Source organism: Muntiacus reevesi, chromosome 2 (assembly GCF_963930625.1).
Source record: "Muntiacus reevesi chromosome 2, mMunRee1.1, whole genome shotgun sequence".
In the NCBI taxonomy this organism is placed as follows: Eukaryota; Metazoa; Chordata; class Mammalia; order Artiodactyla; family Cervidae; genus Muntiacus; species Muntiacus reevesi.
The window spans coordinates 59,937,661-59,953,735 of NC_089250.1; the positions used below are offsets into that span (position 1 = coordinate 59,937,661).

General features: G+C 40.7%; 1 protein-coding gene across 4 annotated transcripts in view; it reads left to right on the forward strand.

The window, feature by feature from the left end:
• The window catches only part of TM9SF4 (transmembrane 9 superfamily member 4), a 51,018-nt gene that overhangs the window by 3,360 nt on the left and 31,583 nt on the right, over nucleotides 1-16,075 (forward strand). For 3 of the 4 annotated variants that reach the window (XM_065921811.1, XM_065921814.1, XM_065921813.1), the window contains exon 2: nucleotides 14,990-15,103. In XM_065921811.1, the coding sequence (XP_065777883.1) occupies nucleotides 14,990-15,103 (114 nt within the window). Of the gene's footprint in view, nucleotides 1-6,133; nucleotides 6,176-14,989; nucleotides 15,104-16,075 lie in introns of those variants that run through there. The other variant, XM_065921812.1, reaches the window with a different exon arrangement.

Sequence of the window (16,075 nt, forward strand, 5' to 3'; positions counted from 1 at the left end):
AAGGAAATGGCAACCCACTCCAGTGTTCTTGCCTGGAGAATCCCAGGGACAGCGGAGCCTGGTGGGCTGCCGTCTATGGGGTCGCCCAAAGTTGGATACGACTGAAGCGACTTAGCAGCAGCAGGAGTCTAGAAACCTCTGTTTGGAAAATAAAACTCTGTGTATTTCTCTAACACATTGTTCATGCTGTTTGGGGTTTTATGTTTTTTCCTTTTTATTGGATTATAATTCATATAACATAAAATTCACCCTTTTAAAGTTTGCAGTTCAGTGATTTTTAGTATTTCACAGAGTTGTGCAACCTTCACCACTGTCCATCTCCAGCATATTTTCATCACCCCATTAAAAAAATCCATTAGCAGCCACTTCCCACTCCCCCTTCCCTCCAGTCCCTGGCAACTACTAATATACTTTCTGTCTGTATAGATTTTTCTGTTCTGGACATTTCATATAAATGGGATCAAACAACATGTGGTGTTTTGTTATCTGACCTTTTTTATTTGAACAAGGCATAATGTTTTCAGAGTTCATCCATGTCATAGCATGTGTCAATATTTCATTCTTTTCTATGGTCAAATAATATTCCATTGTGTGGATAGACCTCATTTGGTTTACCTTTTCATCTATTCATGGATTTGGGGATTGTTTCTACTTTCAGGCTATTATGAATAATGTTGCTGTGAACATTTTGTGTGCAAGTTCTTGGGTAAACCGGTTCTCAGTTTTCTTGGGTGTATACCTAGGAGTAGAATTGCTGGGTCAGTTCTCACTGTTCTGAGGTTGAGTTTGATCCAGTCCAGAGGCAGGGGAATGATCTGAATGACCTCTAGGTTCCTTTGGTCAAATGAAAGCCGTGCTAGCCAGTTCCTTCCTCCCACTGTCCCCCTCGCCCCCTGCCCCCCTGCCCCCGGGCCAGTCAGAAGCATAGGAATTGTGTTTTGTGATGGAGTCTGGATGATAGAGGCCTGGGACAGAAGGCAGGAGGCCTGGACTCTGCTAGCAGGCCTGAGCGTGGCAAGTTGCTGTCTCCCCGGGGCCTCACCTGTGGATGACCAGCGGCTCATTGAGGAAGAAGCAGCTGGGGCTTAGTCCCAGCACTGCCACTGATCTATCAAGTGGCCTGGAGCAAGTTACTTTGGTGTTACTCGTCTGTTTCAGCACAGGTGAAATGAAGATTTAGACTTCAGAATTTCTAAATTCTTCAATGAAGTTTGTAAAATCCTCAATGAAATTGAAGATTCCAACTTGAGGTTGAAAATTTTGTGGCTTAGAATACTTGGATTCAGGGTGATTTTTGCTAATATGCCTATAAAATCAGATTGATTTTTTTTTTTCCTTTCCTCCCTGATCTTAGTCCCTGTGGTCTTTCCAGGCTGCTGTCTGTTGGTTGTGTTGTCGATTCTCTCCACTTGCTCCACCTGGCACATGTGTTCTGCAGGAGCCACTGTGTCCTTAGAAGCCGAGGCGCCAACACCAGTCCTTGGTACAGATGTATATCTCTGAGAAATCCCTTTAAAGGAGTGCCCTTAATCCCCCCAGGAAGTTCAAGGAAGGCAGAGGCGGCATTAAGTTGCCTCTTGGTTTCTCTTTTACAACTTGGACAAAAGTTTCCCTTTGATCTCAGTGAAAAAGAAGCAGGTCACAGAATGTTGGAGAAGGTTGAGTTTTGATCTCTGGGCACTGGCAGGAAGGTGGGAAGGACCCAGGATGAACAGGGCCATCTGGCCATAGGCGAATGGTAGGAGCCACCTGCCGCCCCAGACCTGCTTTGATCCTTGAACCATTTGCTGGCACTGATAGTTCCCAAGTGGGACATGGTTTCGGACACTGGGACTTCTCGGTTCTGTCCCATTCCTCTTCATTGCTTCCTTCTCTGCTCTGTACCATGACTTCTCACCTATCCCCAAGCATTAAAACTGACAGACCTCCCAGGGTTTGAAATCGGAAGGTTTTGTGTTCAGAGGGTATACTAAATGCTACTGGCAGTTCTTAAAAAGCAAAATCAAATCACAAATTGGATCTGAATTTGTAAGCCAGTTTAGAAGGGAGTCTGGGTGCCCTGGCCAGTCACATAGTATCTTTGGGCCTCGGTTTCTAATGAAGCAGATCTCATGCTATGAAGTGACAGTTTATGGGGCACATCTTCACATGGCTTTGATTGGGGTTGGGGGGCAAGGAAGAGAGGTTGGCAGGCACAGGACTTCACATTTTTTCCAGTTGCCAATATTTAATAATTGGGAGATATTTCAGGATTTTCATTTTTTTCTTGAAAATTTGGGCCCAAATTTCCCATAAAGAACATTCCCTGTGCAGGACCCAGTCTTCCATACCTTTTGGCTTATTCCTTTTGTCACCCAGTAGGTAATTTGCATGGCCCTTCTAGGGGGCTGAATTTGTTGCCCCTGAATGAGGTGATCTCTCTATAAAAATCTTCCTATTTTGATATGGATTCAAAAGCAATATTTAAGTTTTGTGGTAATCCCCTAGGTTACCTAACTTTGAGGGGGAAATTTCTGTTCACAAGATACATGTCAGCTGATAAACCATATGTCCATCCATTATTCCATCTAATCTTTACAAAAGCCCACTTTACAAATGAAGAAACTAAGACTTGGTCTAAGGACATGGCTAGAATCTGACACTGATTGGTTTTATGACTTCGGGCCAACTGTTTGCTTCTTTCTTTCTTTCTTTATTTTTTTCTGTTTGCTTCTTTAAACCTGTTACTTAAATTTATTTTTTTATTGTGGTAAAATAGACATAAAATGTATCATTTTAACTATTTTATGTGTACACTGGCATTGCATGTACAGTGGCGTTAAATACATTCACATTATTGTGCAACCATCAGCACCATGCATCCTCAGAATTTTTTTGTCTGGATCAGTTTTCTTATTTTTAAAATGAAGATGAGACTCTCAAAGAATTGTGATGATTAAATGAAACGTGAGATGAACACTCTGTAACTTTCCTACTCCAGGGTTTGAAGTCTTTAGGAGATGAACTATCTAAGCCTATTGCTTGGGCTAACAGAGTATTTAACAAATACCCAAGGTGGGAGGGAAGTTCTGTGCATTTGTAATGTTTTATTTCTGCACTTTCTGGCCTCAAGGTCTGGGTCTGGATGTCTTCTGCTTGGTGAGGGTAGTTATTCATTTTGTCTGGACTTTCACACAGTTGGTTGTTCTCTACCCCCAAAGAACACTTTTGAGTCTTTTTTGCATGTCTCTGCCCAAGTTACTCAGTTTCTACGGGCTCTGAAATAAAGGCTACGTTTTCAGTCTCCTGTGGCTAATTTTGGTTCTGGGTTAGTTTGTTTTTCTTCCTGAGGTCTTTAGCTCCATGGAGGCTGCTTGGTAAGTGGTTTTGACTGTCATTAGCTTTCATTGAAGTATGGTTGAATTCTTAGGGAGCTTTAACTGATTAGGTAATTGATTTCAGTTAACTGTTGGCAAACTGTGCTCCAAAGTCTTTTTCTTTCTTCTTCCCCACCCCCACAAATCTGGGGAGCAGTTACTGAATGATCTTAAAATGATGATTATATCTTTGAAAAGGAAAAAAGAATCTAGCTTACTCTTAAGGGAAGGTGCCGCTTTTGCAGCAGGAAAGGCATGGAATAGGAACCTGGAAGGCTGTTCAGATTGGCCACACTCTATACTCAGATGCTGTTTATGGGGAAGAAGACAACAACGCAGAGGGCTCCAGAAAACAAAAGGTTAACTTCTGGCCACAGAGAATATGAGTGAATGAAAAATTTTCAGTTCTCAGGGGAAACTTCCTATTTTCTTTGGAAGAAGTTAATTGTTCATACCTTTCAAACTGGGTGGTGCAGAGTTGGGTGGGGGGGTGAAGGGTACTTTTGGGTCTTAATAGTTCTTCATTTGGCTATTGTTTGGGAGAAGTTTTTCTATGTGCCCAACCCCCAAGAATAAAATAGATAGGGAGGGCAAGACCTTGATTCTTAGGTCTCTTGAGCTTTATAACTTTCCTAGTCACCCGTATCTTTGCCAGAGATGGAGTGTTAGATTACAACACAAGGGTTTCTAGATTACCATCACCTTGTTCCTTGACATCCTACCTCTGCAGTGTTGTGACTTGGAAACCAAGTAAAGCGAATAACATTGAATGGACTGGTTCACCTCTTCTAGGACTCCCACTCTGTGCATGGGTCTGAACATGCAATAGATGTTTGCTAAATACTTAACTGACTTTTCAGACAGTCTCACGTGAGAGTTTCTGGTGATCAATTAAAAATTAAAGGAAGATATAAAGGGATTTCACAAGAAGCAGGTACTTTGCTTCTTCCTGATTTCCTTACAGAAATGAAATACGCATCAGGCATCCTCTATCAGCCTGTCAAGGGCTACAGAGGTAATTAAGTCAAATAATCACAAAAAGTTGAAATGGGATCCAGTCCGGAGTTCTTTAATCAAGGGCCTGTGAACTTCTAGGTCTTTGATCTCCTTGGATCATATTCTGCATTTTGGAGTGTTTTTCCTGGGAGCAGCTTCTGTAACTTTTTAGGATTCTCAGAGGGATTTGCAACACTTTCCCAAGATTAAGAATGACTGATCTAGTCTGGTTCAGATCACACACCTGGCTCCAGAATCTCTGCGTTATCATTCTTACCTTATAGCTCCCATTTTCTGCCCGTCTTCAGGGGAACTTGCCCAAATGCTTTCAGAGGAAACCTTCCCCTTCCTAAAATGTCAGTGTATTTATTTTGAATATAGGTTATCCATATACATGGGTAAAAGCATAAACGTTACAAATGAAAAGAAAGTCACTCAGCTATCCCCTATCCATTCATCAGGTGTACTCTGATTTTTTTTTTAATATTTCTCCAGAACATTTTTATGTACATAAAACATCTACTTTAAAAAAAAAAAAACTACTTAAAATAATATGGTTTTAAAAAAATAGATGTTTTATGTACATAAAAATGTTTTTTTGCTAGCTTTTCTGTCTAGGTCTATGATCCATTTTATTAATTTTTGTACATGATGTCAGGTTCCTTTTGGACATGGCTCCCAAATTGTGCACGCACCATTTGTTGAAAAGACTGCCCTTTCCCTATTAAATTGCCTTGGCAACTTTGTTAAAAGTCAGTTTACTGTAAATGCAAAGATTTATCTCCAGACTTTTAATTTGGTCCATTGGCCTCTTATGCTTATCCTTATCACACTGTCTTAATTATTGTAGCTTTATAATTGCTTAGAAATTGGTAGTATAAATCTTTAGTTTTGTTCTTTTTTAAAGTTATTTTGGATATTTTGGGTCCTTTGTGTTTCCAGGTAAATTTAAGGATCAGCTTGTCAGTTTCAATAAAAAAGCCTGCTGGAATTTTGATAGGGATTGCACTGAATCTGTAGGTTAGTTTGGGGAGAATTACCATCCTAATGGCAATTAAGATGTACTGAGTCTTCCATTTCAGTATGGAATGTCTCTCCAATTATTTAGATATTTTTCATTTTTCTTAGCAATGTTTTATAATTGTCAGGATACAAGTCCGTTTTAAAAGCTTATTCCTAAATACTTTGTTCATTTTGAAGCTACTGTAGATGAAACTGTTTTCTTTCTTTCTTTTTTTTTTTTTTTTTTGAAACTGTTTTCTTAATTTTATTTCTGGGTTGTTTGTTTGTTACTAGTATGTAAAAATACAAGTAATTTTTATATATTGATATTGTAGTCTGTGACCTCATCCAACCTTTTTATTAGTTGTAGTAGTTTTGTGGATTCTTTAGGATTTTCTTGATACAGGATATGTGATCTACAAATAAAAGGACTTTTTTCTTTTTAATCTGAATGACTTTATTTTTAGCTTAGAGGGTATTATTTGCATTTATAGAGCAATGCTGACTAGAAATGACAAAAGTGGACATCCTTGCCTTGTTCCTCATCTTAGGAGGAAGCATTCAGTCTTTCATCATCAAGTATGATATTGGCTGTGGGTTTTTCAAAGCTACCATTTATCTGATTGAGGAAGTTCTTTTTTATTCCTAGTTTGTTTAGAGTTTTTATCATGAATATGTGTTGGACTTCATCAAGTGCATTTTCTGCATTAATTGTGATGATTGTATAGTTTTTGTTTTTTATTTATATGATGTATTACATTATTTGATTTTCAGATATGAAGCCAACATTGCATTCCTGGGCTAGAACCCGCTTGGCCATGGTGTGTAAACCTTTTTCTGTATTGCTTGATTCAGTTTCCTAATGTTTTGTTAAGGAATTTTCCATTTGTGTTCCTGAGGAATATCTGTCTGTAGTTTCCTTTTCTTGTGATATCTTCCGCTTTGGTACATTCTTTTTAAAAATTTATTTAGACAAATGAGGTTATAGTATACATTGATGTGCATCTTTATTTTCTACTTAATAATTTATGTTGGCAGTCTTTCAGTAATAATCCTACCTCCCACTTAAGTGTATATTGTGCCAAATGTATCTATATCCAGTGTATTCAGATTTTTTTAAACTTTTTGACCCTGATAGGTAAAAAAGATGTCATTATTTTCATTCGCAGTGTTTAGATTCTGAATGATGCTGAGCATCTTCTTGTGTCTGACCGTTTGGACCTTTTTCTCTTTAACTGCCCATTCCTATTCTTTTGGGCTATGTGTCCTTTATTGGTTTGTAAGAGTTCTTGGTGTTTTGAAGAAATTAGTCCTTTGTCAGGGATGTGCGAAATATTTTTATTCAAATGGTCCTTTCTTTTTTTACAATGATTTTTTTTTTCATTTTCTTCCTTTCTGTGTATTCTCTTTCTCAGTAGCTTCTAGATTTTGTTTTCTTCTTAGAAAACTTTTCACATCAAGATTGTGTTAAAGTGTTAAAGAAAATATCCATATTTTCCTCTAATATTTCTCCTGTTTCAACTTGTACATTTCTTTCCTGCCTTCTTCAATGCCAAACAGGTTGGATAGCTCTGTATTAAAAATTTAGTAAAATTAGTCTGCCTTCATTATTTTTCTTTTCAAAATAATCCTGAAGTAACAGATAAGTGTGAAAGTGACTACAGTGATTTGGTTATTAGTAGAAAAGCATTGAATTGGGGGAGGGACAAGGAAGGCATAGTAGTGGAGAAGAAAAGAAATTAGAGGAGGGCAAAAGGGAGACAAAAAGCAATTAATCCGTGGCATCAAGTTCTTCTTTGGACACCTCTAATCATGACCTAAAATTATCTCTGAGCATGGCTCCCACAGTGGGGACAAACTTCTGATCACCCAGCTCTGCCAGGTTTGGTAGAGCTGGACCTTCTTTACCCTTCAGATAACTTGCTGTGTGACCACATCACTTCTCCTCTCTGGCCTCCTGGATTGTGTGACCCCCTAGGTTCTTCCCCTGGGGCTCAGATGGTAAAGAGTCTGCCCACAATGCGGGAGACCCAGGTTTGATCCCTGGGTTGGGAAGATCCCTTGGAGAAGGAAATGACAACCCACTCCAGTATTCTTGCATAGAGTATTCCATGGACAGAGGAGCCTGGCGGGCTATAGTTCATAGAGTCACAAACAGTTGGACACAACTACACTTTCAGGTTCTTCAAAAGATGTCTTTAAGGAATCCAACCCGGGGTGGAACTTTGCCTTGTTTTGTTCTGCCTTTAGGCTGCTTGGGTTGATGGAACGTCCCAGAGTTTCAAAGGAATCATGAATTTCTTAAGTTTCCTGGGAGGTCACAAGACTTCTGATTCAGTTTCCTCACTAGGGTAGGGATATCACCTTCCTCCTCCTTCCTTGTCACCTGCTTCTCTCTGTTTAGCTCTGGTTATGGCCTTTTCCTTAGCTAGGTAACTCTCATGTTGGAAGTTTCCTTAGAATGAGCATACGTCTTCCTCCTTGCAGTGTGCTCATTGGTCCTGCCTTCCAGTGTAACCCAGCGCAAAGCCTCTCCCTTATCCAGCACACTTAATGTGTACTGTACTTGGTCCTTACTACCATCATCACTGTAGCACCCTGCCATGAGCTTAGTATTAGTTTCCTAGTTTCTTATTACAAATCAGAAACCTGAGACTCAGAGTTTAAAAAACTTGCCCAAAGTCATACAGCTAGGGCGTGATGGGTCAGGACTTGAATTCACATCTGTATGACCCCCAGAGCCTGTGCTTTTTCCACTACACCCATGGTTCTCAATGTGTGATCCCAAGACAAGACCAGCAGTTGCAGCATCTCCTGGGAACTTATTAGAAGAGCAGATTCTCAGGCCCTGCTCCAGAACTACCAAAGAAGACATTCTGGGAGGTTAGACCCAGGAATCAGCTTTAATAATCCCTCCTGGTGATTTCCTTGCCTGCTCAAGTTTCAGAACCACTGCCTACCGTTTCTGCTCCCCCACCTGGCTGCTGCTTACTGTTCACATCTGACCAAGAATTTATAGGTGACTTCACTTATCCTTGTTAGTTGTCAAATCTAGGGCTGGACATTACAGTGTCTCTGGAGCAGAAATGTGCTGCACACACATACACCCTCCTGCCAAACACATTCACGTACTCGGTTACCAGAGTAATCTTTACAACTGCAGATATTCCTTTTCTCCTTAAAGTTCTTCAGAGTCTCCCCAGTGCACGAAGGACAAAGCCCAAACATCTCAGTGTGGCTTTTGTGTGATGTATCCCTTACGTACCTTCCAGCCTCCTGTCTGCACAGACCTATTCATGCTTGCTACTCACAGGATGATCCGTGAACTAGAAGTGTTGTCATCACCTGTGAGCTTATAAGAAGTACAGAATCTCCAGTCCTATCTTTAGGCCTGCTGAATCAGACTTTGCAGTTTAACAAGCCGTCTAGGTGATCTATATGCACGTTAAAGTTCCAGTAGCACCAACCTACACCTCACCTGCCAAAAACTCCTTATGGTTGCCCCCAGGCCTTTGTGTCTGTGTTTCACTCTTTATGGAGCACTTCCCCCTTCCTTCTCCTTGCCCTTGGAGTAGACTTCTTAGATTGACACCCCACCCCTCCAAGACTGGGCGGGCTTGTAGCTGCTCTTGTGTACTCCTTAGCCTCTTAGCTGCTAGGATAAGAGACTAGACCCTCCATAGCAACTGGGACCTAGCATTGCAATTAGCTGATGACTTATCTGTCCCCCAGCTGGCTCGTGGGGGTGCGTTCTGTGAGGCTGGCACAGTGCCTGACATATAGTAGGTGCTCAGTGTAGTAAACTGATTTCTGTTCTGGTTAGAGCATGGACCTTGGAGAGAGACTGCTTTCATCTCTGACATGAGAACAATAAGAGTCTCTGCCTCATACGGTTGTTGTGAAGATTAATTGCATTGTTGCATGAAAAGAACCTAAAACTGTGCCTGGCACATGGTCAGTGTCCAGCAAATATTAGCTGACATTGTTATCACTATCATCATTACATGTTCATCATCTTATAATGCAGCTCACCTTCCTGAAAAGAGAGTACTGTTTCTCTACATTCTGATCTTGAGCAAGTTATGTAATCTCTGGGTCTCAGGTTAACCCGCAGTCATCTGGGAAATGGTGATAGAAATCCCCAGGTAGTTGTAGTTGTGAGAATGGTGTGAATCAGTGCTTGTAAACTGCTTAGCACAAAGCGGGGATTTGGCACCTGGAAGAGGCTGTACCACAGTGCCTTGTACTTACTTTTAGGCGCTCAGTGACTCTGTGACTTCTTGTTACTTTTAATGTTGTTTTCCGCCAAGGTGAGTATTTTCCATCTTTTTGTTTGTTTGGTTTTTTTGTGTGTGCTTGCTCCATTGGTTTGAGTTTTTGGAATAAAAGTATATTGAAGTCTTTTAGGATTTGCTTTTCATTCTTCTGCAACCTGAGGTCTCATGGAGCCCTTCACTTCCCATGGGCAGTGACTCTCTGCTAAGATGAGAGGACTGTTACAGAAGAACTGGAGTAACTTCTTAGATTTAATTGGCTTGATAGCCATAAGAGATTGTAATCATCTGCCCTGGCCTCAATTGACAGTTATCAGATAAGGCAAGTCTAGTGTTGTGCTTCCTAGGAAGGGAAATTTAGAACATACACACACATATATATATATTTCTTTGAATTTTATTGAAATATAGCTGATTTACAGTGTTGTATTAATTTCTGCTATACAGCAAGGTAATTCAGTTATACATATATATTCTTTTTCATTATAGTTTATCACAGATTATTGAATATAGTTTCCTGTGTGGTACAGTGGGAAACTCCCAACCCTTTCTTCCCTCTTCCTCATTGGCAACTACAAGTCTGTTCTTTGTATCTGCGAGTCTGTTTCTGTTTTGTAGATACGTTCACTTGTGTCATATTTTAGATTCCACTTGTAAGCGATATCATATTTGTCTTTCTCTTTCTGACTTACTTCGCTTAGTGTGATAAACTCTAGGCCCATCCATGTTGCTGCAAATGGCATTATTTCATTCTTTTTATGGCTGAGTAATATTCCATTGTGTGTGTGTGTGTGTGTGTGTGTATACATGTGTACATGTTCCACATCTTCTTTATCCATTCATCTGTCAGTAGACACTTAAGTTGTTTCCATGTCTTGACCATTGTAAATGGTGCTGCTATCAATATAGGGGTGAATGGATCTTTTTGAATTATAGTTTTTTTCTGGATATATATCTAGGAGTGAGATTGCTGGATCATAAGGAAACTATTTTTAGTTTTTTGAGGAATCTTCATACTGTTTCCCATAGTGAGTGCACCAGTTTTCATTCCCACCACCACCAGCACTGTAGGAGGTAGAACACATATATTTTGCAAGAGATAATGATGTTAACTGTGGGCTTTTCATATGTGGCTTTTATTGTATTGAGGGAAATTCCTTTTATGGGCTTCCTTGGTTCAGACAGTAAAGAATCCACTTGGAATGTGGGAGACCTGGGTTTGATCCCTGGGTTGGGAAGAGCCCCTGGAGGAGGGCATGGCAACCCACTCCAGTATTCTTGCCTGGAGAATTCCATGGATAGAGGAGCCTGGTGGGCTATGGTCCATGTGGTTGCAAAGAGTCGGTTATACCTTTTTTTTTTTTCACTTTGAGAATTTAAATCATGAATGGATGTTGAAATTTGTTAAATGCTTTTTCTGAGTCTGTTGAAAAGTTTGTGTTTTTTTCCTCTTGTTTTGTTAATGTAGTTTATCACATTGATTGACTTACATTTGTTGAACCATCCTTATACAATGGGAGTAAATCCCACTTGATCTTGGTGTACGCTACTTTTGGTGAGGTGTTAGATCCAATTTGCCCTACGTGGTTGAGGATTTTTACATCTGTATTCATCCAGTATACTAACCTATAGCCTATAGTTAGTTTTCTTGTGGTGTCTTTGTCTGCTTTTGGTATGAGGGTGCTTCTCACCTTATGAATTTGGAAGTGTTCCCTCTTGTATTTCTGAAAGAGTTTAAGGATTGGTATTAACTCTTCTTTCAATGGTTGTTAGAATTTACCTTTAAAGCCATCTAGTCCTGTACTTTTCTTTGCTGGGAGATTTTTGATTACTGATTCGGTCTCCATTTTATTCAATTTGTTGACCTATAAACGTTCACCATAGAACTTTATCCTTGTTATTTCTTAAGCTTCTGTTGTAATGTCTCCTCTTCCATTTCTGATTTTGCGGTTTTTTTCTCCTTAGTGTTGCTAAGGGTTTGTCAATATTATCTTTTCAAAAAACCAACACACACACACACACAAAAAAAAACACAGTTATGTTATTTTTTTCCTATTTTTAAAAATTCTCTTTTTAATTTATTTCTACTCTAATCCTACTCCCTTACTTCTTCTAACTTGGGCTTAGTTTGTTCTTTTCCTGGCTCCTTGAGGTGTAAAGCTGGTTTGTTTTTTAATCCATTCAGCCACTCTGTGCCTTTTGATTCAGAATTTAATCCATTTACTCTTCAGATTAGTCTAATGTGCATCATGATTGAGAACCACTGTCTTAGATGTACAGATAGGGTATAGACATAATAGATGTCTTGGAGAGTCTCAAAGTAGGTCCTTGGATGGGTGGGAGGTACCACAACTCCTTAAATTTGAGGATTTGAAAAAAAATCAGTTATCAAGGGGATATAGCTAAGATTAAGAACCATAGTATTCAACCTCTATGTGAATGAGTGATTTTATGTTTTTATAGATCCAGAGGTTGCTTGATGCTTATTATTAGCTCGTTTGATAAGGGTTTATTGAGTATTCACATCAAAGAAAGCCAGACAAGTGATTCATGTAGGTGGAGAGATAGCAGATACTTAAACCATAGTGTAGCATGAAAAGTGCTAATAGTAGTGTGTTAAACAAGTACAGATTTAAATATTTGTCAAGTAACTTAAGTAGCCATCTTTGAACATATATAGATGTGAAAGTTGTATTGGGTGGTTTCCAATTTCTTGCCTTTAGTGTTGTCATAGAGATATTCACAAAGAGCCTTAAAAACTAAGGAAAGAGGAGAATAATTCCTCCTGTGGAAATCTGGGTAGTTCTTGAAGGAAGAAACATGACCTACACAGGACCTCTGAGTGTAGGTAGGACTTGAACACAGTGAGAGCAAGTGTCAGAAACAACCTGAGCAAAGCCCTTGAAGGCAGCCTCGCTGGGCAAGCCTGCTCACCAGAGACAGCGGCGACCACAGGGTCTTCCTGAAGGCTTAGAGAGAAAAAGTGGGAGTTGCTGATGGAAAAACTTCTTGGAGCCAGCAGGTGGAGTTCCTCCCATACCAAGCTAGAATTGGCTCTAACCTAGGTGTTCAGAACAATGATGTTTTCTTTTGCCTAATTTATTTCATTATTTTTCTTAATTGGTATAAATTTGTATAATGCCCTAAGAAAAACCAGAAAATACAGATATGTTGTGCTTAGTCACTCAGTTATGTCCAACTCTTTGCTACCCCGTGGACTGTAGCCCTCCAGGTTCCTCTGTCCATGGGGATTCTCCTGTCAGGAATACTGGAATGGGTTGCCATGCCCTCCTCCAGGGCATCTTCCCAACCCAGGGATCAAACCTAGGTCTTCTGCTTTGCAGGCGGACTCTTTACCATATGAGCCATCAGGGAAGCCCGATTACAGATATACAAAAAAGGAAAACATTGCCTCATTTTCTCAAACATAACTTTAAAAAGAGGAGCAGAGCTTGCTGAGCAGGGTTCTCTTCCCTAATTTTTATACTTAAATCTAAAGCTCAAATATTCCTACTGAAAAAATACATCATCCTATTTAATGACTACATAAAAGGATAGGTGGAGACCCCATAATTTGACCCATTCCACTAATATTGGATATTTTACTGTTGTAAGTTATGAACTACTTCACTGTTTTCAATAATCCTGTGGTGAACATTCTTTTATGTACATTTTGGCATTTTGTCGTATTTTTCTGAACATGTCTAGAAGTATTGGGCGGTCCAAGAAGTTTGTTTGAGTTTCCTGTAGGAGCAGGGTCAAAGAATGTGCAATTCTGGGGGGCTTTTGTTACAGAGTATCAGATTGCCCCCCCAAAAGTGTTTCAGTTTATAACCCCTCCAGCCATATGAGAATATCAAAGCAGTGGCATTTTAATAGCTAAAATTAATAATATCATCTTGGTATGGTCATTAATTCTAAACCAAATTTCTGAATTGCTCTTGGTTGCAAAAATATTAAGAATCTGGCATATTATGGAAATCATCCTTTGCCATGTTTCATCTGTTCAATTTATCTTCTTCTAAGATAAATTGTTTTGTGGTTTGTTGGTGGTATCTGGATTACCTGTTTTCTGCATCATTTAAAAAAATTTAGAGTTAGCTTATTATTCTTAAGTGACTTTTGGATGACAGTTTATATGCCACTAATAGTACAGGATTTGTCTTTCTTGCATTTTATTAACTGGAATTCGGGTTCAGAGAGGAATTAGAGGAAAAGAAAGGACAGAATTTATTTCTCTCACACAAAAGCACGAACAATCTAAGGACTGCCCTGTGAGGCCTAGCAAAGAGAGAGAGCCAGAATACCCTGATGACTGTTGAAGCGGAGGAAGTCCTCCACTTGAGGGAAAGGAGGTTAGATGCTGGTGAGTAGCCCATAGTCAGTAGGCTTTCTGTCACAGAAAGAAAGAATAAAAGTCTGTTGCTGTTGTGTCAAGGCAGGCCCATACTTCTGAATGCTTCCCTTTGTACGTGCATAGGATGTCTCCAGAGGAATATTCAAGGAACTGGTGCTGGTCGTTGTCTATGGGGAGCTGAAGAAGGAGGAAGATTTGTTTTTCATGGTTGTACCCATTTTTACTGTTTGAATTATTTACTCTGTATGTTTTACTTTTTCAAAATGTTTTAAAATCTAGTTATTTTTTAAAAAAACTCTCTACCCATGGTTATGCAATATGTTAACGGTAGAGGAGACTGGGTGAGGAGGCCATTTAGACAGCTAGTCAGTGGGGGCTTCTCTGAGGATTTGAGAGAGGCCGGAATGAAGTAAGGGATCGGACATGAGCCAGGCAGGCATCTGTGGGAAGGACGTTCTGGAGGAGGGAACAGTGAAGGTGATGGCCTGGAGGGTGCAGAAGGGCTCGCTGTCAGGAAACAGTAAGAAGGCCAATGTAGCTGGAGTTGAGGTGGAATATGGGAGGTGGTGGGGTCAGGACAATTTTGGAGATGGCTTGTAGAAAAGTACATTGGTAAATACGAGCTTCCTGACAACGGGAGCCCATTGGTGTGTAGAGAAGCAGAATTAACAGGACGTTGTGAGCTTTGTTTCCCACCAGCCTGTGGGACAGTGATACACGTGAAACAGTAAAAGGAACATTGCTACAGAAGTGGGGAGCCCTGGCTCCTGTATTAGTTTGCCCTGATGTTAATTACTGGGCTCAGTTTGTGGCTCATTTCTGGAAATGCAGAATCAGTGCCTTGTATCACTTTGGGGGGCATTTGGATGGCAGCTCTTGGGGGAGGTGCTCAGGCTTCTCAGAGTGGAGGTAAGATGGGTCACTTATAGCAGACATGATGGTGCTGCAAAGGGTTGTTCACTTCTTTCCCCTGGTCTGACTGCTGCCTCTCTTCTTCCAAGCAGGATTGGTTGCCGTGGTCCCTACTGCTTCTCTCGCTCACGTGTGACACAGGGGCCTTCTATGTTCCTGGGGTCGCACCAATCAACTTCCACCAGAACGACCCCGTTGAGATCAAGGTAAGTGCATTCCGGGTCTGTAGGAGCCTCTGTGCTGGGCCAGAGGACCTGGCTTCAGGAGCACAGTGAGCGGTCCTGTTCCTCCTGTGGTTGCAGAGATCACAGACCAGTCAGCCTGAGAGCAAGAGGGTTCCCGGCTCGGAGCTGGAAGTAGTCTAGTCCGCCCCCACCCGCACCCCCCAGGGCCCCGAGGTTCCAGGATCTCCTGCTCTCCATCTCCCTCTGGGTCTCTCTGCATGTCTGCCTGTATGAGTGCGTTCTCTGTCTGTGTTCCTCTTTTTCTTTCTCTTTGTTTCTGACTCTGGCTCTATTTCTGGTTCTTTCTGTATCTTTGTTTCTCTATTTTCACTTTCACAGGTGTCTCCATGTCTTTCTCCTACACTCACTGCTGGGTCTGTCTCTATCTCTTTCTGTGTCTCTGTCTCTTTACCTGCCTCCTCCTTGGTGATGTTTCTGCCTCCCTTTTTGGGCTGTTCCATCCTCCTCTTGGTGGTACAGTGGTAAAGAATCTGCCTGCCAAGCAGGAGACCCGAGTTCGATCCTTGGGTCAGGAAGATCCCCTGGAGAAGGAAATGGCAACCCACTCCAGCATTCTTGCCTGGAAAATCCCACGGACAGAGGAGCCTGGCGGGCTACAGTCCATGCGGTCGCAAGGAGTTGGACATGACTGAGCACACATGCACGCACATCCTCCTCCCTGTCACCAGCTTTCTCTGCGTAATTGATATCATCTGTGTGTACGCAGCCTATTATGGATTCTGTTTTTTCAGTTTTAGCTTCTGCCAAGATTGTGTGGTTTAGTATTTCTTAACTATGCACTACACATCTGAGTGGTGGTATATGAGATGATTTTAAGTTGCTCACAAATATATTTTAACAACTGTTTTCTTTTAATTATACTAGAAAATATAGCCATTACTTCAGCTCATGATTTCATGACTATCATTGTTGGTTTTCCATTTTTAATAGGGA